Source organism: Cyprinus carpio, chromosome A18, assembly GCF_018340385.1.
Source record: "Cyprinus carpio isolate SPL01 chromosome A18, ASM1834038v1, whole genome shotgun sequence".
Taxonomy (NCBI): domain Eukaryota; kingdom Metazoa; phylum Chordata; class Actinopteri; order Cypriniformes; family Cyprinidae; genus Cyprinus; species Cyprinus carpio.
This window is the reverse complement of record NC_056589.1, coordinates 26,332,460-26,353,654: the sequence shown is the minus strand read 5'-3', so window position 1 is coordinate 26,353,654 and position 21,195 is coordinate 26,332,460. Positions and strand designations below refer to the sequence as shown.

Genomic DNA, 21,195 nt, shown 5'->3' with positions numbered 1-21,195 from the left:
GAAATGATTTGAATGTTTTATTGCATGTGTTGACATATTTCTTTTGTAAAAGGAAGTTGGGAATGTATATGTTGAAGGACTCATCCCTTTTTAAAATAGCTAATAGTCACAGTCCAGCAAAATCACATTTGGCAGCTTGCACACAGACAAAAGCAATGAAGACACTTTCAAAATTAACAAATCAAAGCCAAATACTCCGCTAAATCATAGTTGGAAAATAAATTTATTTAATTTAATGAATACAAAATCTATTTTATTTTATTGGTATTATTTTCTGTAGTTTTCTATAATATGTTCACTATAATTTAGGGAGATGGTTCACATTATTTTGAGCATTTTATTAGACTTAAAATTAGTTTGCACACATACAAATTAAGAAATTAAAAATAAAATACAAAATCTGCTACTGTAGAATTTAATAGGGATTATTACTGATAATAAAGGGAATTCGATGGATAGATGACTCAATTTAATTTCATGAAACCCTTAAGACGTAAACATTGTCATAAACCGTATCCAGTGTGCTGTCTGTCATAAAAAAGAGGGAATCCACTAACTATTGCTGTTCAGAGTGAGTGACGTATACAGCCAAGTATGGTGACCCATACTCAGAATTCGTGCTCTGCATTTAACCCATCCAAAGTGCACACACAGAGCAGTGAACACAAACACACCGTGAACACACACCCGGAGCAGTGGCCAGCCATTTATGCTGCGGCGCCCAGGGAGCAGTTGGGGGTTCGGTGCCTTGCTCAAGGGCACCTCAGTCGTGGTATTGCCGGCCCGAGACTCGAACCCACAACCTTAGGGTCAGGAGTCAAACTCTCTAACCATTAGGCCACGACTTCTCCTATGAGAGACTATAAGTGTTAAAAAAAATAATAATAAGCTAAGGCGACACATTGAGTCATAGGGATGATGTCATCCTTTTTTTTTTTCTTGTTTTACTCTTAGATGTGACCTTCCAGCCTACTCCGGCTCTGACCTACCGCACCATCGGAGGTATCTTGGACTTCTACATGGTGATGGGACCCACTCCAGAAGAAGTGGTTCAGCAGTACACTGAGGTGTGTGTGTGTTTGTGTGTGTGTGTTTGTGTGTGTGTGTGTTCGTGTGTTTCCTGGCTTGATGAGGTTTAGCAGCTGGAGTCTCTCTGCCTCATTGCCCACAGTGTACTCAATCTAAGCACACACACAAAATAACATCCAAAACTCACATGCATAAATGAAGTACATAAATATTTATCTAAAGGAAGCTTGCTTGTCACATAGACAGAAGGGGCCATTCGATTTTCTTAAGTCACTTGAATATTTATGTCCTAAAATATATTTGCATAAAATGTAAAAAAAAAAAATTCTCAGTTTGTGCGTTTTTTCTGACAGATGATCGGCCGCCCGGTTCTTCCAGCCTACTGGTCGCTCGGATTCCAGCTTTGCCGCTACGGTTATGCCAACGATACAGAGATTGCAGATCTTTACAGAGACATGAAAGCAGCTAAAATACCTTATGTAAGCAATCTCATCTTGTAGTTTGTGCATGTGTCTTTCAGTCTCCTCCTGAACGCAACAATAAACACGGTTATGTAACTCTCACAAACCTTCAAAACTTGCATTAGAACTTCAGGAATATTGTGTTTTTAAATACCTCAACCAGTTATTTTGCAGTGATGTGCAACTTGAATGATGATAACACAACCTTCTGTGGCTGTATTAAGACTTAACGTGGTACCTGGAGTGAGTCACCGACTCGTAAAGTTCATTAAAATTCCTACGTAGTCTTCTTGGCAGCTTGTGAATAGACAAAAGCAATGAAGAAATTTTCATAACTAATAAATTAAAGCCAATTACTTCTAAACTAGTTATATATAAATAGTTATAGTTACATAGAAATTATAAATTCTAATTTCCTATTATAATAATGTTAATCTAATAGGAAATTGTGAAAATATCCCATAGACTTTTGACTTGGGCCAATAATTAACCACCTGGCAACCACCCAGAGCACCTTAGCAACTGCATAGCAACCACTTAGAGAATGAAATGTTTCAAACCAAAACCATTGCTAAGTTTGCACTAGATTACTTAGTCACTTTGGAACTTCGCAGTTTAATGGTCATAATATCTGACATTTGATTGCTTAAAGGATGTGCAATATGCAGACATTGACTACATGGAGAGGCAGATGGACTTTACTCTGGACCAAGTGAACTTTAAAGAACTGCCTGCTCTGGTGGACCAGATGAGGGCTGATGGGATGCGTTTCATCTTCATCCTGGTATGAGCTATTCCCAATTACTTAGAAAAACAAAGTTGTTTCTATAAAATAGCATCAGTGTGGTTTTCTTATTCTGGCCAGAAACATGCAGTGAAATGTATTCTGTACCAGAATTACATGCTTTATTTGTTTGTGTGCTTTAGGACCCGGCAATAGCAGGCAATGAGACAAAAGGCTCCTACCCTGCATTTGATACCGGGATTGAAAAAGACGTTTTTATCAAATGGCCTCCTGAGCTCAGCAATGACATTGTGTGGGGAAAGGTATGACAAACACAAAGAAGAAGAGGAACATATATTGATTCTGGGTCAATCCCTCATAGTTTTGTTGACGGTATATTTTTCTCTCCTCTGCGGCACAAGTTTGAGGTCCAAAATGAACCAAATGCAGATCCTACCCGACCTAAAAATCCTCAGCATTCATCTAAAAAGCTCTATGACCAGAGGCATATTAAAATGTGAAAAAATCAACTCATCAACTTACAGTGTTGAATTCAAATGTCAATCGTGCTCGTTCCTGTTGTGTATCCTCAATCTGGCAACCCACGTGAGTGTGGAGTCTGAGGAGAACGAGTCTGGAGAAACAACTCTCTCCAACATTTTGAATTTGGACTGCAGTACCCATTTCAACCTTTTTTTTTTTTTTTTTTTTTTGCAGTCATTATTACATACTGCACCTTTAAAGGGGGTAAACTTCGTCTGGAACATTTCATTAGTTGAAGGGATTTCACAAGACTAACCGAAAACACTTCAGGAAAAACTGAACAAATTATTCACACAATACAACCACATTTTCATTAAAGCTTGATTTGTTTCAAACGTTTTGTTGTTTCTGTCTGTCATAGGTATGGCCTGACTATCCCAATGTCACTGTGGACAATTCTTTGGACTGGGATACTCAAGTGGAGGTATCTGCCTCTCTTGCTTCATTATCTTTCTCTATAAATCACTCTCTTTTTATCTCTGTTTAATCAGAGAACCGGACATATTTTCTCTTGTATCCAAGTATATTCATTCTGAAGTCGTCAGTACAATGGGCTATAATTGCAAATGCAGTCAAGAGAGATGAGTGTGACGTCATAGATGCTATCAGCCAATCAGCATGTAGAAGACACACAACAGCCAATCAGAACAGATCAGAAGTGAATCAGCACATTATTATTTAAACAAATTAGCATGTTGCATTACTGTAATATCCAATCAGCATGTAGTAATGGTTGAAGCCCCTTGTCCAGCCTGCAGCAGTTCTAATATTGTTTGTTTCATTTAAACTTTCAGCTATTCAGAGCTTTCGCTGCGTTCCCTGATTTCTTCAAGACCAGTACAGCAGAGTGGTGGGGAGAACAGATTAAAGACTATTACAACAACATCATGAAGTTTGACGGACTTTGGATCGTGAGTGCTTTGTCTTTGTCATTTTCATGTTGGAATGGAAAAAAAGTAAAAATGCTACATAACTCCTTGTTCAAGCTCTTGTTACATGCCATAGCTGCTCTTAAAACAACATTTAACTTTAACCGTAACCAATATATACCTTAAAAATCAGAGGAAAATGATAGCTTCATAATAATTTTGTTGGGATGTTGATTCTGGAAAACGTACTACTTGACAAATTCATGATGAGCTGTGAAAGAACAAGTGAAGGTTAAGCACAGCCATGCCCCATTTCTGCACTCATTTGCATATGGTCACTGTTTTCTCCTGTGAATTCTTTAAATGATAACTTTGTCATTATGTTTTGCTTTCTGAGACATGAATGAGCCAGCCAGTTTTGTGCATGGAACCGTCGGAGAAAATTGTCTAGGGAATGATGATTTGGAAAATCCTCCATACATGCCCCGTAAGTTTGTATGAGAGCACGATGGTCAACATTTATACCTGTATTTAGCACTTTCTGTTCAAAATGAATCTGTATGTGTGTGACTTTTCCCAGCACTGGAGTCCCAGCTCAGAGGTCTGAACCATAAGACTTTATGCATGAACAGCGAGCAGATCCTTGCCAGTGGCACACGCGTCAAGCATTATGATGTCCACAACTTGTACGGCTGGTCTCACACGAAACCCACTTACGAGTGAGTTTTCTGTCCTCCATATTCACTACTGTTTTAGTTCTTGGTTGTTCTGGAATGAGTTTTAATTTGTGTGTTTGTTTATGTGTATTTCCCAGTGCTTTGCTTAGTACCACTGGAAAGAGAGGTGTTGTAATTACCCGTTCAACATACCCATCTAGTGGGCGCTGGGCAGGACATTGGCTGGGAGACAACTACTCCGCCTGGGACCAGCTTCTGAAGTACACATTAGTTATAAGATAAGCATCTCTAGTAAACATAATCATCACTAAATATCTCACAAAAACTATACACCATTATTCAAAATAAACTTTTCATATTCATTTTTTTTAGGAAATCGATACTTTAATTCAACAAGGATGCATTAAATAAACAGAAAATAAATACATAAAAAAAAAAAAAAAAAAACTACAACAAACAAATAATTTTTTTTAATCAAATAATAAAAAAAAAACATGTATCATGATGTATCAAAAAACACATAAGACTGGAGTAATGATACCAACATTGATAATAATAATAATAAATATTTCTCGAGCAACAAATCATCAAATTAAAATGAATTCTGAAGGATCACGTGACACTGAAGACTGGAGTAATGATACTAAAAATTCAGCTTTGATCACAGGAATAAATTACATTTTAAAATCTATACAAATTGAAGACAGTTATTTTAAATTGTAATAATATTTCACATTTATTGTGTTTTAATTGTATTTTAATAATATAAGTACAGCCTTGGTGAGCATAAGAGGCTTATTTAAAAAAATATCAAAGACTTCTAATCACCCAAAACTTTTGAATAGTATTTTATACTAAATGGGAAAATTGTGAAATGAGAATTTCAATGTATTGGTCTTCTGAGGCATCAAAAATATATATACATATATAAATATTGTGCAAGAATCAAAGAAAATAAACAACAACAGCATACCAAGTGCTAAACTGAAAACAGCAGAACTTTGCCTCAGATTATTATAGCGACTTCTTAAAACAGGCCAGTAACTAATCAGCAATTTTTGTCCTTATCCTGTAGTTTTCGACCCATCTCCCTCATTAAACCATAGGGTTTTTGTTGAACATCTACTGTATAGTTCAGTGTATAAACTGAATATCTGCATACATGAAAACCAACCCCCCTTCTCTTTCTGTCTTTCAGGCATGATGGAGTTCAGCATATTTGGCATCCCTTACGTAAGTGCCTCTCTCGTTCTGCCGCAGCACTTGCTATTGATTTTTCATTTGTGCTTTATTTCCTATCAAACAATGTTTTTAGTTCAATTGGGTGCATTAGGCTAGCATGCAGCCATTACACTGACTCTAGAGTTTATTTATTAATGTTTTGGAGTTGGCTCTTGTGGCCCTGTTTTTACAGAGATCTATATTTGTGTTTCTCTCTCTCTCTATGTGTCTCTGCCTCTTTTCCCTTCTCATTCTCCCTTTTCACTTGTGTTTCAGACTGGTGCAGATATCTGTGGCTTCTTTAACGTTGCTGAATATGAGATGTGCCTTCGTTGGATGCAGCTTGGAGCTTTCTATCCATTCTCCAGAAACCACAACACCATCAACATGCCAGTAAGAACACGGCTTTAGAGAAGTTTTAATCATGAATTACTTGTTTTTTTTTTTTTTTTTTTTTTTTTTTTTTATGGACCGCTATGATTTTTGGACCAGTGTTGACCAAATCTTATTCTAAGCCTAGGTATGAGGCTAGCTTGATCAGTCAATTGTGTCAGAGCTCTTTTCCCTTTAAAAGATTTTGTTTTTTATCACGTTATTATAATTTTTGGCTCTAAAAATAGGGATTTTGAGACAGAAATTTGTAAGGCTGCACATTAGGGGGTGGGGGACTTTTTATGATTAAAATTGCAATTTAAAATGTAACTTAAGAAAGAAAGAAAGCTTGTTTGTAGGACTGCAAAATATGGCAGATTTAACACTAATATAACAGACAGACATGTGTGGCCATTGTTCAGTAAACAGTGTAAAATGGACCTTAATTGAGCCTGATTTGGTGTTCAGCCTGATAATCAGTGACAGTGAGTGACAGGCATCAAAACGGAGGGTGAAACAAGATAAAGTCACTGTACAGACAGCCATGACAACTTCCACATGAACGCTTGTCTGTATGACACCCTGAGAGAGTATGAAAATCATCTCTGAATCACTGAGACAGACAGTAGTTCATCACAACGCTTCAAAACACACGCCGGCAATTGAAAAGGGCCTCCCACACGGGCTCTGACTAATATCTGGCACCCATAGACAGGTGGGCTGTCAGGCATTCACTCTGGCACTTGTTTAAAATGTGACCTTTGCAAGTGCTGGGACCTGTCACAAAAATCTAATAAGCCCGAGGAGTGAGAGAGATCGATATGGCATGGGGAAAAGTCTTTAGTGAGTGGACGTGGCAGCTTTGTTGCTAACAGATACATTTCTGGGTATAATTAAATGCTTAAAGCTATCCAGAAGCCTTCTGGGCTTCAGTCATTTAGAAACGGCTTTGCTAAATAGGTGATTAAACAAAGGACGAACAAACAGAAATAGAATTAAGAGTGGGAATGTAGCCTAAGGAATATGCCCTGAATGTCCTATAGGATCTAGCTCAGGTGGTGAAGAATTGGACACACATGTCAAAATGAATAAATATAAATGTAATGGGAATCAAATAAGATTCTACTGGATAAACAGAAGTTCCATAAGGATTTATATGTATTCTTATTTGATTCTAAGAGTCCTGTTGGGAATTGATTTGATTGATTGATTGATTGATTGATTGATTGATTGATTGATTGATTGATTGATTGATTTAACGTTTAAATTTAATTTAGATTTATTGAAATTTAAATTAACCTAAATTAAATTTAAATGTGTTTGTTTGTTTGTTTATTTTTGTTTAAACATTTTTAAGTTTAAATTTAATTTAACTTTATACACATTTAAATTAACTGAATTTTCTTTCTTTCTGTCTGTCTTTCTTTCTTTGTTTAAATATTTAAAAGTTTAAATTTAATTTAACTTTATACACATTTAAATTAATTTTCTTTCTTTAAATATTTTAAAGTTTAAATTTAATTTAACTTTACACATTTAAATTAACAGAATTTTATTTATTTATTTATTTTTCATTCTTTCTTTATTTGTCTAAATATTTTAAAATGTATTTATTTATTTATTTATTTATTCATGCATTTTAGCCTGATTTTAATTTACTAATACATTTATTCATTAATTCTTTAAATTCTTTTTGCTATCTTACAATGGCATTTTAAGCTTTTGGTAGTTAGGACAGTGCTTTTGGGAACAGGATATGGGAACTAAAGGATCAGGTTTTTGTTTTGTGTTGTGTTAGAATCAGATGAGAATTTCTGTTACAATCTTTTAGAATTTGTTGAAAATTATGACAGAAATTGGGGTTGAAGAAACAGTGTTTGCTATCTGCTTCCTATCATTTTGCCGTCTTTGTCAATAAAAATGGTGAAAAAGTGAAAGAAAAAAAGAAAAAACATTTATGCAATATTATATGTGCATAGTCCTTAGGGATTTTTGGTTACAGTAAAAAACAGAAGTAATAATGCTAACAAAAGCTCATTTAAAATGGCATGATATGTATTAATTCTGGTATTTGGCATGCACTGACAGTGACCAGGGAATTTAGAGGGCTTTATTAAAACAAAAGTGCAGAGCAGCTCTTGGGAGACAGCATGTCCGCACTGGTATTCTGCCAAATGAGTCATTCACTTGCTCCGGTGTGGATGTGTCCTCCACGTGTCTCAAAGACAGTTTCAATAAGAGACTGTCCTCATCTCGCCTCTACCCCTGCGCCCGGACGTGTTTATCCCTGCACGTCCCCTTGGTGCTGTAATTACCCCTCCAAGATGTCATTAGCTTTAATGTGGCTACGCAGGCAAATGGAAGGTCATCCAGAGACAAACGGCAAATGACGGGGGTCGTCAAGGTGGCCTGAATTACTAAGTGATAGAGAGAAAGACAGGATAGTACATAAGAGACAGAGAGACACTTCATGAAATCAAAACGGGAGTTTTATTTATTTATTTATTTATTTTATTTTTTTATTTATTTATTTTCAACTGTATGGTATTTTAATTCTAAAAGTTGAATAAATTTACTTATGCATTAAAAGTATTTCTTTTGCAGGAAATTGAGTAATATTAATAATGTGCTCTGACTAGCACTGGAAGTAGCAAATAAAATAAAGTTGTTGTTTTTTTCCAGTTAACATTTATTTTAATTTTAATTAACAGAATGAATATAATATATATATATTGGTTTTTTTTTTCCATAACATATATATATATATATATATATATATATATATAGATATATATATATATATATATATATATATATATATATATATATTGAGTTTTAATTTAATTACCATGGTCCTACATATTTAACGTTTATGCTTTTGTCCTCAAAAAATTTATAATAATAATTATAATAATAATTTTAAAATAGATAAATGAAAAAATTGGGAAGAAGTAGAAGTTCAGAAAGACCACCTTATTTGCTCCTAATATTTGGCAAAGTCATTTGCCAATGCAAATTTTCCCACTGATGCCAGCTGCCAGAGAGAGAGAGAGAGAGAGAGAGAGAGAGAGAGAGTATGGCTTCTGCAGCACGGCTCATAATTCTTACACTCCTGCCAGGATTTCCAAGTTGGTCCATCTCTCCACCACGCTAAGTCAAATGCTAATGCAGTCAGAGGGAAGTACATTTGGAATAATTTGGCTTTTTGTCTGCGAGCAGAAGTTGGCTCTAACTAAAGGAAGGTCTAGTACATTCAGACACTTTAACACAGAGATATTAGCTTTTCCAATTACCTCAGAAGAAGGAGTTTTCACTCTATGAGTGAGTGAGTGGAAAATACTAAAGATTCTAGAGGTCAGAAGGGCAAGAACAGTATAAACCTACAGAATTCAGTGTGTTTGCTAAAACTGCCATGACTGTTATTATTATTATCATTGTTGTTGTTGTTTAATACTATTTTATAGTTTTTATTAGTTATTAATAAAATTAATCAATTATTCAGATAATACAAATGTTATTAAATATTTATATTAGCTGTATTACATTGCTGAGATACTATTATAGTTTTTATCTATATTTTTTCTGAAAAAAAAAAGTTATTTAGTAGTTATTGTTTTCAAATTATACATATATATATATATATATGCAAAAATATATATATATTTCTTAGGGCATTCTTGTTTTTTCCAGTTTAAACTCATTTAAATATCCTTTAAACAAGATAAGTTTACCTAAGAAACATATATTGTTGAATATGATAACTGCTGATAGTAAAACATCCAGATACATTATAGTAATGAATATTTGTGAGAAAAATTCACTTAATTATCTTGAAAACAATGTCATAATGTAAAACTTGGACATATGACCCATTTCTTGAGATGAACTCACTTTAATCTTACTTGAACAGAATGAATAATAACAGAAAATTGTGTTGTTTCAGTATTTATGTAACATCTGTGCCGAGACATCTCAAACTAGCTGAATCTGACCTCGTTTTACAAACAGTTCTCAACTCCATAGGGCCGTGTTTTCCCCACTGCTCAAATAATCTCAGCATATATGACATGACAACTAGGGTGGTGTATATATATATTAACCATAAGCAGGTGAAAAAGTAGTTTTATTCGAAGATACATTCTCTGAAAACAGGCTTTAATATCCATTGCAGTTTTGCATATGCAGCTTAAGGACATTTATAGGAGCTTTTTTTTAGACTTAGCATATAACATACAGAAACTGTGAGGAATTCTCACTTCATAAAGTGTTTAGTTCATTTTTACGTGTTAGCACGCACGCATTAGCGGTCAGACCTGTGAACGTGTGGTACTTGAGAAATAATTATCAGATACAGTTCACCTTTATATCTATGAGAACACCCACTGCTCTTAACAGCACTCAGTGTGAGCGCCAGACCCACGTACAGGCCAGCGATGGGGCAGAGCCACTATCTGTCTGACAGACAATTAACATTCAGCCTATATACACACACACACACACAGACACACGGGCACAGATGCTAAACATGGTGTACGGATATGTCTGGTTTCACTGGACACAGCTGTACAGATTTGGATTGTACAAATATGAAATATAGTTCAGGGCTAATGTATTTATTCCCATGGTGTCACAATGCATAATGCAGGAGATGCAGTGTTGTTCCAGATCTTTCTATTTGCAGCTGGATCATAGATGAATTAGTTATTAAGATAATACAAAAAGTTAATGAAATATTGATATTAAATGTAAATAATATGTATATATATATTATTTAACATTTAAAATGTATATCACAATAAATAATACAACTATTCTAGCATGTACATTGCAAGGAAGGAGTAATGAGGTTTGCATAAGAATCCATTCAGTTTTTCTTCACAAGTGCTGAATGGCTGTAATGTGTTGAATTTTTGTGATCTTTGACAGAGGCAGGATCCTGTGGCCTGGGGGACGGGTTTTGCTAACATGTCTCGTGATGTGCTGAACATTCGCTATACCCTCCTGCCGTATTTGTACACATTGATGTATGAAGCCCACGTTCACGGAAACACTGTGGTCAGACCGTTGTTGCACGAGTGAGTGTTCACCAGTATTCATGTTTCTCTATAGTTCACCCACAAATGAAAATCATTTTGTCATCATTTGCTCCCCTCATGCAATTTCAAAGCCATGAGTTTTCTAACATCTATTCAAACATTAAGGGAACATTCCATTTTATTATTTTTGCAAACCTTATGAGAATGTTTCTTTTGAATGTTCTCTGAATGTTCTGAAACAAGTAGTACTGTAACATTAAAAAAATCTTGAACATTACATGAATAAATTTACAAAAGTGATTTTATATACTGTACAAAGAAAGCATATTAAATCAAGTAAAGTGTCTACTTTAACATTTAAGCTGGCTTTTTGAAGATAAAATGTCAAAATATGGGTGAAATCATGTTCCATCATAATTCTGCATAAGCAATTAATTTATATATAAATGAAACAACATACTTATTCTGACCTGTCCTTATTAAATAATATTATATACATAAAAGAATAATTGATCAACTAACTTTTATTATATTTAAATGATTAAAACTTCATGCTCACAAATGGGTAAAACTTAGTGGTTTGAAGGATAGTAACAAAGATGGGTAAGATTTGGACATTACAGGTTTTTTATTATTATTATTATTATTATTATTATTATTATTATTATTATTATTATTATTAAGGCTGCACTGATCCTTAAATATAGTATTTTAATGTCATTTAGTGATTATTTTTCTGAATATACCTTACGGGATTATTTGATAAACTTTTATTGTGTTGATGCTTGAAAACCAATTTTCATCTTTGACTCATTAATTTTTTTTTTGTGCTAATTTTTGGAGAGCATTATAAAATCAGATAACTTTGAACAAACGTTCTATTGATGTTACTGGAAGATTTTTTTTTTTTTTTTTTTTTCTGAACTTTGCCATAACATTAAGGAAATTCTGTGAATGTAACAACGCCTGTGAATAAATGATAACAGAACTTTCCTTTTTGTTTGAAATATCCCTTTAAGACCTTCATTCATGCTCCGCTCCTCTGTTTCCTTCCAAATATATCTTCATTACGCCATCTTTTCTTTCTGACACTATTTTCAGTCCATCCTCTCGTTTCAATTACATTTCCCCCAAAGCATCATGGGAATGACTAATCAGAACTGGGGCCTCTGTATTGGTCTTATATTCCTGTATCTAATGTTTTTTTTTTTTTTTTTTTTGGTATCGCTGCTCTGTTGTCCTGTCTAACCTTCCTCTTCCACGCTGTTTTTAGCAGCCCGATCTATTGGACTGAATGTACTATTTTGTTCAGCATCTCAACCTTTGCATGTTTTCATTTCATGCTCTAAACCTCTCTGTTTCACTCTTACTTTTTTTTCTCTCTCATGAACTGCATGTACACTGTTGAGTGGATGATGTTCTCAGTGCTGTGTTCTGTACTGTAGGTTTGTCACCGATGAAAAAACATGGGACATCGACAGACAGTTCCTCTGGGGTCCCGCTCTTCTAATCACACCTGTTTTGGAAATGGTATAAACACAAAAACACCCTGCCTATGGTCACACTACAACCCAAAGTATCTAGTAGTTAATTTTGAGGTTGTTTACATAACCTTATATATACATTGTGCAAAAAGTTTTTTTTTTTTTTTTTTCTCCTCATTGATTTTGTTCTGTGAAGGGTGTTACTGTGGTCAGGGGATACGTGCCAAAGGACCTCTGGTATGATTACCACATGGTAAGCATTTTACCAACATACAAGCAAGTGTTTTATTAGTAAGCATGCAAATCTTTACTAGCGAGATTTTTAATTGGATGTCAAATAAACAATTATAATGAAGCTGGCTTTTGAACAAATTCAACCTCCACTACATTGTCCTCTATATATTGGGGTCTCTTATCTGCTTGTGTGTGATTTGTCTTCCAGGGTAAAGCTGTTGAAGTGCAAGGACGGTTTGTGGATATGGATGCACCGTTAACAAAAATTAACCTGCATGTGAGAGCAGGACACATCCTGCCCTGGCAGAAACCAGAGAGCAACACGCAATACAGGTGAAGAGAGGCTGCATCTTTGTTAAGAGCTGTTTAAGAAGCCATTTTTCTATACTTGCTTAGTACTTTTCCATTTTCAGGAAGCTTCTTGCACCACAAACAGTCTGTGCCTTTAAGAGTTCACACTATTGTTTATCAAGGAGAGGAGCAAGTTTTTGAACACAGAATAATTAATAATATGTTAATGTGAGTGGTTGTATGTTAATAAGGTTTTTTTTTTTTTTTTTTTTTTTTTGTAGTCGTCTGAATCCTCTGGGTCTGATCGTTGCTCTTAATGATGAAGGTGTAGCAAATGGATCCCTGTTCTGGGATGACGGAGAGGGAATTGGTGAGTTTCATTTGTGTGTGTGTGTGTGTGTGTGTGTGTGTGTGTGTCTAGGAATGGGAATCATGAGGAATTTAATGGTTTTGATTTCTCTTGATGTTTCCAGTTCCATTAATGATTTATTCAACCCAGGTTCATTAGAAATATGTGAAAATATGACATTTCTGCAAAGTGATATCATTTGTTGCACTGCATTGCGATGCTTTCAAAGCGAAGTGTTCAGCGAGTAGCTTTTATCAAAAACAGACAAATTCAACTCTTGCAAATTTTTATTAAGTTGGCTGTACATATTGCGACAGTTCGGAAGTGAATGGCACTGATAGGTTAATGTTCTTGTGTTTGAAAGTAACATACTACCTACACTAAGCCCTACCATAAACATGTCCAATATTGTTAATAAAAGTGATAAAAACACATTTTTCTCTGCAGTGCAGTGCTGTACCGGGTGCGCTACCGAGCAAGTTAACTACATCAGAAAATCCAAACATATGGAGCTAAATGTCAAAATGTGTACAGTTTACTATGGTAAAAGCGTTCTGAGGTCTTTACATAGTATTGTGCAAAGAAACATGTGAAAATAAGTCTTGATTAATCACTGATCTGCCCCGTAATCATAATTTCTGTGAAAAGGAATAAAATTTACTGCCACTAGTGTGCAGTGAATTGTATGTACAGTATAAGCCTGTTTTTGGATTTTAGCAAAAATGTAGGAAGAAGCACACATTTCCAGTGAGCCTATATTGGATTTATTACTTTTTTCTTGTAGCAAATTGCTAACATATTCTAATTTAAAATCTCATCAGCATTACAAGCAATAAAAGTGTGTGTGTGTGTGTGTGTGTGTGTGTGTGTGTGTGTGTGTGTGTGTGTGTGTGTGTATTAGTTTCTGTATTTGTTTGTGTATGTCGATCATTTAAAATCATTTATCCCAATGTTTTAAAATACTGTTCTTCTTTTAATCTTTTTTTTTTTTTTTCTCCTAACAGATACTGTTCAGAATGGGCTATACCTCTTGACAACTTTCTCTGTGTTCGATGTACGTTAATATGTTTTGAAGAAAGCTAAGTGTGCAGTTCTTTCAGATTTACTTGGATTGTGTCCATTAAATCCAATAGGGAATTCAAGATTGTCCATCTCACTTGAAGCCAAACATCTGTGGCCACTTTAAATACAAACCCAGATCCAAAACTGTTTCATGCAGTAGCAGCTCAAGGCCACTTGGCCCAGGTCAGAGCTCTCTGTTTGATGTAGGATGACCATATGCACCGTTCATATGGGACACATCCTGGCCAGGATTTTAATATTGCCTAAAACATCCAAAACAGTTTGACCAATAACATGCAGGCATTGTACATAGTCAACCAATTTTGAGGCTGCGCGTGAGAAGGTGAGATCTACAGGGAACAATCAAAGCAATGCAAATATGCGCTTGTGTTTGTTTGTTTGATGACTTGAAGCGTCACTGCGCTCAAAAAAGACACCAAAGTAGGTGCAAGAGCGATTCGAAAGCATAAGGAGTAATCTTCTTTGCTCCCTTTAGCTCTCGTGAATGTCACAACGATCGACCTGCACAGTGCAAACAGCCAAAACCTGGATATTTTAGGCAATATTAAAATCCTGGCCTGACGTGTCTCGTATGAACAGTGCATATGGCCACCCTAGTTTGATGTCATATATGCTGAGATTATTTGAGCAGTGGGGAAAACACGGCCCTATGGAGTTGAGAACTGTTTGTAAAACGAGGTCAGATTCAGCTAGTTTGAGATGTCTTGGCACAGATGTTACATAAATACTGAAACAACACAATTTTCTGGGTCATATGTCCAAGTTTTTGCATTATGACGTTGTTTTCAAGATAGTTAAGTGAATTTTCCTCACAAATATTAATTACTATAATGCATCTGGATGTTTTATTATCAGCAGTTATCATATTCAACAGCATTTTTGTTCATACTGTAAATGGGCATGTGTGTGTAACAGCTGTGCTGTGTGATTGTTTATAGCGGACTCTCACCAGCGAGGTTTCTGTAAATGGGCTGGCCGAGGCTGACAGACTGACCCTGGGTGTCGTGAGGGTTTGGGGTGTAACAGAGGAAGTCTCTCAGGTTACCATGAAAGTAGCTGGAAAGCCTGATGCCAACTTGATACACAGCTATGACCCTGAGGTGAGAAGCTTTACGCAAACATATACTTTAGCCATTCATATACTATTCATACTGTCAGAACCACAGATACAATTATGAAAAATTATACCTTTTATGTGGACGACAAAAGGTGCTGCTTGAAATATAAAATCGGTTTTATTTTTATTCAGTTTTATTCATTTGAAAATAAATAATTAAATAAATCATTACCATGCAATGTTTAAAAAAGTAAACTACCAGGTAAATAAATTATATTTAATAATTATTTTTAGTAATTTTTAAATGCAGCTTTTAAAATGCATTTTTTAACTGATTGTTCTTGAAGCTATGTATTTGCCATGTGTTTGCAAATGTATAAAATGACTGATTTTAGTTCAGTTTTGAAATGTATGCAATTAAATATTTTAATGTTTTACGAGATATTACTTTCATGAGAATGAGGAATTTATAAATACTTATATTATTTATATTGAAAAATATTTATAAATTATGGAAGGGTTTGTTTGCTTCTTTAATTTATCCTGGTCAAATTTCACCCCAAAATCAATACAAGGAAATATATAATTATTTTTTATTTAATTATTATTATTATTATTATTATTTTAATTATTTTTTTTAAGAGACTTTAACATTTTACTTGTAACTTTTCTAAGATATATATTTTTTCATTAAAAAATAAGAATATTATAAATAATTATATTATTTAAACTGAAAATTATTTATACGTAGACGTACAGTATTTGTTTGCTGCTTTATACAGTATATCCTGGTTATATTTCATTCCAAAATCACTACTAAGAAATATGAAATTATATTTTATTTTTAATTATTTGTCATTTTTAAAGGGATTTTAATTTAAATATTTCTAAAAGATATTATACATATATTTTATTATTATTACTATTATACATATTTTATATAATATTTTTAATTGTTATATTATTAAAATAGAAAATTATGTATATATTATGGAAGTATTTGATTGCTGCCTTAATGCTATATATATATATATTATTGAGAATAATTTAGAAGCTAAACAACTGAATGCATTCACCCCATTGATTCCTCCCTGTATTTTGTAATTTGTTATCCTAGTCCTCCATACTTTCACCCTTGCACAATGAGCTTGATGAAATACATAGAGAGGTTTACATTGTCCTGGACTGCTTAAAAATAAATCTTTTTAAAATGTTGTATGTGCATCGACCACAACGTTTCTATAAATAAGACCGCAGGCTGGAGCTCCAGAGACTTCTACGAGTCATGAGAAGAATCGAAGTGGGGGAAATGACTAAGAAACTGTGTGCATGTGAATCTGATTAATTAGTGTTCCAGCCCACACCAAATCATTTATCTTTCTTAGTATTTCCCGACTGCATAATAAGTCTGAAAGAGGCGAGGCAGCTCCATCTGTCTCCACGTGTGTGTTTGCCCTCAGCGGCGTATGTCAGATCAGAGGTGGCGTTTCCCAATGATTCGCTCGAATATCTTTTATTTTTCTTCATCATGCCATTGTGAGGTCATTGACTGAATTGGTCTGTAATCACACACGAGTTTAAGCTCTTAAAGGAATAGTTCACCCAAAAATGAAAATTTGCTTAACATTTATTCACACTCAGCCATCCAAGATGTAGATTAGTTATTTTCTTAATGCGAACAGATTTGAAGAAATTGTGCATTCCATCACTTGCTCAGCAATGGATGCTCTGCAGTGAATGGGTGCCGTCAGAATGAGAATCCAAACATCTGATAAAAACATCACAATAATCCACAAGTAATCCACACCACTCCAGTCCATCAATTAATGTCTCGTGAAGCCAAAAGCTGTGTGTTTCTCAGAAACAAATCCATCATTAAGACTGTTTTAACTTCAATTTGTTGTTTTCAGCTAAAAAAAATTGTCTTATCCATAATATTGTTTTCTCTAGTGACAAAGTCACCCTGGCCTGAATCAAGAGAGAAATATGCACAGATCAAGCACCATTTACAGTATAAGCCAAAACAGTTCAAAACAAATATGTTGGTGGATTTTGATGTGAGAGGACAACAGTGGATGGACTTTTTCACTGGAGGAAGTGTTATGGATAATAGACAAAGGTTTTAACCTAAAATGCCTTAATGATGGATTTGTTTCCACAAACATGTAGCTTTCCATTTCACAAGATATTAATTGATGGACTGGAGTGGTGTGAATTACATGTGGATTACTGTAATGTTTTTATCAGCTGTTTGGACTCTCATTCTGAAGGCAACCATTTACTGCAGAGGATCCACTGGTGAGCAAGTAATGTAATGCTAAATTTAGCTTCATTTTGTCTGAAAAATTGCATTTTTTTTTTTTTTTGGATTAATACTCTTTTCTTCTCCCTCAGATTAAGGAGCTGCAGATTAACGCAACATCACAATCTCACACCATCGAAAAGTCTTTCACAATCACCTGGACCACAACTTAGTCATGGACATTCTACGGAGACCAGCTTGAGCCAAGAGCAATCGCAATTATTTCTGTTTATTTATGAACGTTCAGTCAACTAGTAATTTATTTAGCATTTCCACTGGAAGCTTTTTATGGTAGATATCGTCTGGACTAAAAACGTGAATTATTTCTTCTAAAGTAAATGTTTTGTTGATGTCTTTTTGGTTTGGATCTCATATTAGAAACAGATTGTGGTTGTGCAACTTTAGGCCAGACTTGGAAGGCTGAATCTGTAATGCTGGCATTCAGGGAGGAGGGAATATAATGATAACCCTTAATTATCGACAATCACAGCTTTTTAACGAGAAAACCTCTCAGCGGCGGCTACCTGCCGGGCGTGCTTCACGCACGACTACAGTTTGATGTAATGATACAATAATCAATTGTTCATTCTACAGTAAACATAATGATATCAATTAAGCAATGGACACTGTAAATTGATTTCTGCTCAAACTGGCAATCATCATGAGCTGGAGAGCTGGACACCGCGGGGAAGAGGGCGGGAAGGGTGTGCCTTCGATATTTAGATGCTAGCCAAAAACAGTGATAATTGAGAAGCTTTTTTTTGTTCCAAGTGTGAAACAGGATGGAACCGTTCTGACTGAGATTGTAATTATTTGGGGTTTTCTATTATGCAAAAGGGGTTTATCCAGAGCTTGTATTTAATTAACAAAGAACAGTGGTCCTGCTTTCCGCTGTTTTCCTACTCTAGTCAGGCAGTGAGGAAACGTACAATTATTCATGGAGTTTATATAAAGTTTCAAACTTGTTATAAAAACATCAACTCTGCCTCGTTTGAGTCGGTTGTGTTAATTTTCCCATTAGATGTTCATCTCTGTCCTTTTTAAGCGATATATGAAAGAATAATACAGTTGTAACATGGAGAAAGATTTTAAAACGGCAATAAAGTGATTTAAACCTCAGTAATGCTGTGGCTGATTTGACTTGCTGATTTTATGGTAATATTTGCTTTAATCTCTGAAGAAACTTTTTTTTGTTTCTTTCCTGCATGCTCGCAAACCAGACATCAGTCAAAAGTCAGGTGCATTAAAGCAATCAATCTGACTCAAATAAATCAAAACAGACAGAACGTTGTCTTGATTTAACCAACCCTGCAAACAAAGACTGGGATTGAGAGGAAAGTACTCATGTTAAAAAACTAAAATAAAAATAGAAGCAAATAACAAAAAGACGACATGAAAGATGAAACACACACTCAAGTGACTTCAAAGCATCGACATGTTATTGTGAGTGCTTGCGATGTCTGTATGCTGGAATACATTAGAGAGAACATGGTTTGGAGACAAAAGTGCAAAGAAAACATCTACGCACGCTGATCCAGAACACTCACGCTTTGTTTCCACAAAGGTTAAAGATGTGGCATCACACGTTTTCATGTGAAATATATATATAGTATATATAAGTATATGTAGTTTCGTGATGAAGAATAATGTTTTTATTATCAATGATCAACTTTCTCAGTACGCAGTGTTGTCACTGTCAACTAAAACTATTAGAAATTGTTTTTATTAATTGGAATAAAGCTGAAATAAAACAAATTTTAGATGAAAAACTTACTTCAAAATGTGCTAAAATAAACTAAATTAACAAAATAATAATAAAAATAGTTACATTTAATTTTATTTAAATAAAACTAATAAGAAAAATCACACAAAATTACTAAAATTAAATTGAAAAAACTGAAATATAAAAACAAATGCAAAATATCAATAATATGATAATAGTCTATAACTATTGCAAAAATAACAGGTTTCACAAGCATTATGTTAACAGATGCAACTTTGTATAATGAAATTACTATTAATAAATAAGATTTAAAAATGCTACAGAAGCTTTGCTCATTGTTAGTTTATTTTAACCAATGCAGTTAACCAGTGTAGTTCATTAACATGTCTATTTCATTATCAATGCATTTGTTGAAACAAAACTGCAGCTTTAATTGGGTTCTATTGCCTTAAAAGATAACACTTCAAAATATAATTTATTCGAGAGAGAGAGAGAAACAAAAAAAAAAGTTTCCCAACAGTTTCCTCAAATAAAACTTATGTGAAGTTTATTTTTTAGGCAGGCATCTTTTAGACAGAGACTTTGCATTTTGTCAAAGCTTTTCATTATTCTAATCTGCTAGCAATAAAGCTAATAGCTAAAAATTGAGCTGGAGTATTTTTTTTTTCTTCAAAATGCGATGCTAAGATTGAAATATGAGATGAAAAAGGCCTGGCTTTATCTGACAAACTTGTAAGGTCAGTCTGATGGCGACGCTAAACCAATAACAGGCCGCGTGTGAGCGGTTCCTCGCAAAACATTTCCCCACGTGACACGAGCTGACACGGCGGCGCGCCCAAGCAATTTTCCCTTCACTTGTTCGCCAGTTACGGCTGGCCACTGACGACAGGGGTAGAGGGGGACAAGACCTGGTAGTTGCAGCTGTTTGCTTCACTTCACGCCGGCTGACAGGTGTGTGTTCGTGTTCGTTGAGTCGAACTGAAACTATTCGGACTGACTTGACTTTCTGTTTGGCTGTGAATGTGTAGGTAAACACTGTTTAAAGTGCATTGTATGTGCTTGAGTTGTCTGCGTTTCCCACATGCACGTAGTGAGTTTGCAAAAATAAATAGTAATTTGACGCAATTTGTCTGAAAGGAAGCAATATGTATGATGTTTAATACTTATTTCGAAGAAGATTTTGGATTATTGATATTTTGCACAAATTGTTTTTGGCAAGACAGGCAACACAATTAATGCACATATTATTATTTTTCAATTTTAATATTTATTATTGCATTGTATTTAATTTGATTAATTAATTGCCATATAATTTAATCAGTTGTATTTTTATAATAATAACTTTTAAATCAATTGACACCCCTGAAATTATTGATCTTGTTGCACCTGCTAAAAATAGTTAAATCAACTTTTGTTGTATTTCTTATTTGACAATTTTTTTTTTAATGTTGTTCACAAACAGTTTTGCCAATCAGTAACAATATTATTTTCAAATGATAGGCAGATGTTGTGTTTAGCATGAATAATATATAATTAATGGTATGTTATTATATTTAAAATATATAAAAATAAAAATTATAATAAAGTACTGTATGATAAATACAATTATAAAATAAAACTATGTATTATAATCTGTAATATAGGAAAATATACCTACATGAGAATAATAGTTGTCGATAGTAACTGTTTTCACAATATTGCAGAGGAGTAGTAATGTGGAATAGTGATGCAAAGTCTGAT

The 21,195-nt window shown here is 34.3% G+C and overlaps 1 protein-coding gene and 1 long non-coding RNA gene across 2 annotated transcripts in view; both read left to right on the top strand.

Moving 5' to 3' along the window:
* LOC109053216 (sucrase-isomaltase, intestinal-like) overlaps window positions 1-18,851 on the top strand; it is a 48,266-nt gene extending 29,415 nt beyond the window's left edge. The window contains exons 30-49 of the mRNA XM_042775665.1: window positions 955-1,067; window positions 1,383-1,508; window positions 2,143-2,274; window positions 2,418-2,537; window positions 3,119-3,181; window positions 3,552-3,668; window positions 4,023-4,113; window positions 4,207-4,345; window positions 4,441-4,573; window position 5,410; window positions 5,502-5,536; window positions 5,801-5,917; window positions 10,823-10,971; window positions 12,378-12,462; window positions 12,613-12,669; window positions 12,859-12,983; window positions 13,223-13,311; window positions 14,295-14,344; window positions 15,312-15,473; window positions 17,825-18,851. Coding sequence (XP_042631599.1) covers window positions 955-1,067; window positions 1,383-1,508; window positions 2,143-2,274; window positions 2,418-2,537; window positions 3,119-3,181; window positions 3,552-3,668; window positions 4,023-4,113; window positions 4,207-4,345; window positions 4,441-4,573; window position 5,410; window positions 5,502-5,536; window positions 5,801-5,917; window positions 10,823-10,971; window positions 12,378-12,462; window positions 12,613-12,669; window positions 12,859-12,983; window positions 13,223-13,311; window positions 14,295-14,344; window positions 15,312-15,473; window positions 17,825-17,905 — 1,985 coding nt within the window. The 3' untranslated portion in view covers window positions 17,906-18,851. The remainder of the gene's footprint in view (window positions 1-954; window positions 1,068-1,382; window positions 1,509-2,142; window positions 2,275-2,417; window positions 2,538-3,118; window positions 3,182-3,551; window positions 3,669-4,022; window positions 4,114-4,206; window positions 4,346-4,440; window positions 4,574-5,409; window positions 5,411-5,501; window positions 5,537-5,800; window positions 5,918-10,822; window positions 10,972-12,377; window positions 12,463-12,612; window positions 12,670-12,858; window positions 12,984-13,222; window positions 13,312-14,294; window positions 14,345-15,311; window positions 15,474-17,824) is intronic.
* On the top strand, window positions 2,547-3,006 carry LOC122148615. Its single transcript, XR_006162513.1, has 2 exons — window positions 2,547-2,820; window positions 2,932-3,006. It is a non-coding gene; the product is annotated as an uncharacterized LOC122148615 (long non-coding RNA).
* Window positions 18,852-21,195: the final 2,344 nt, after the last annotated feature.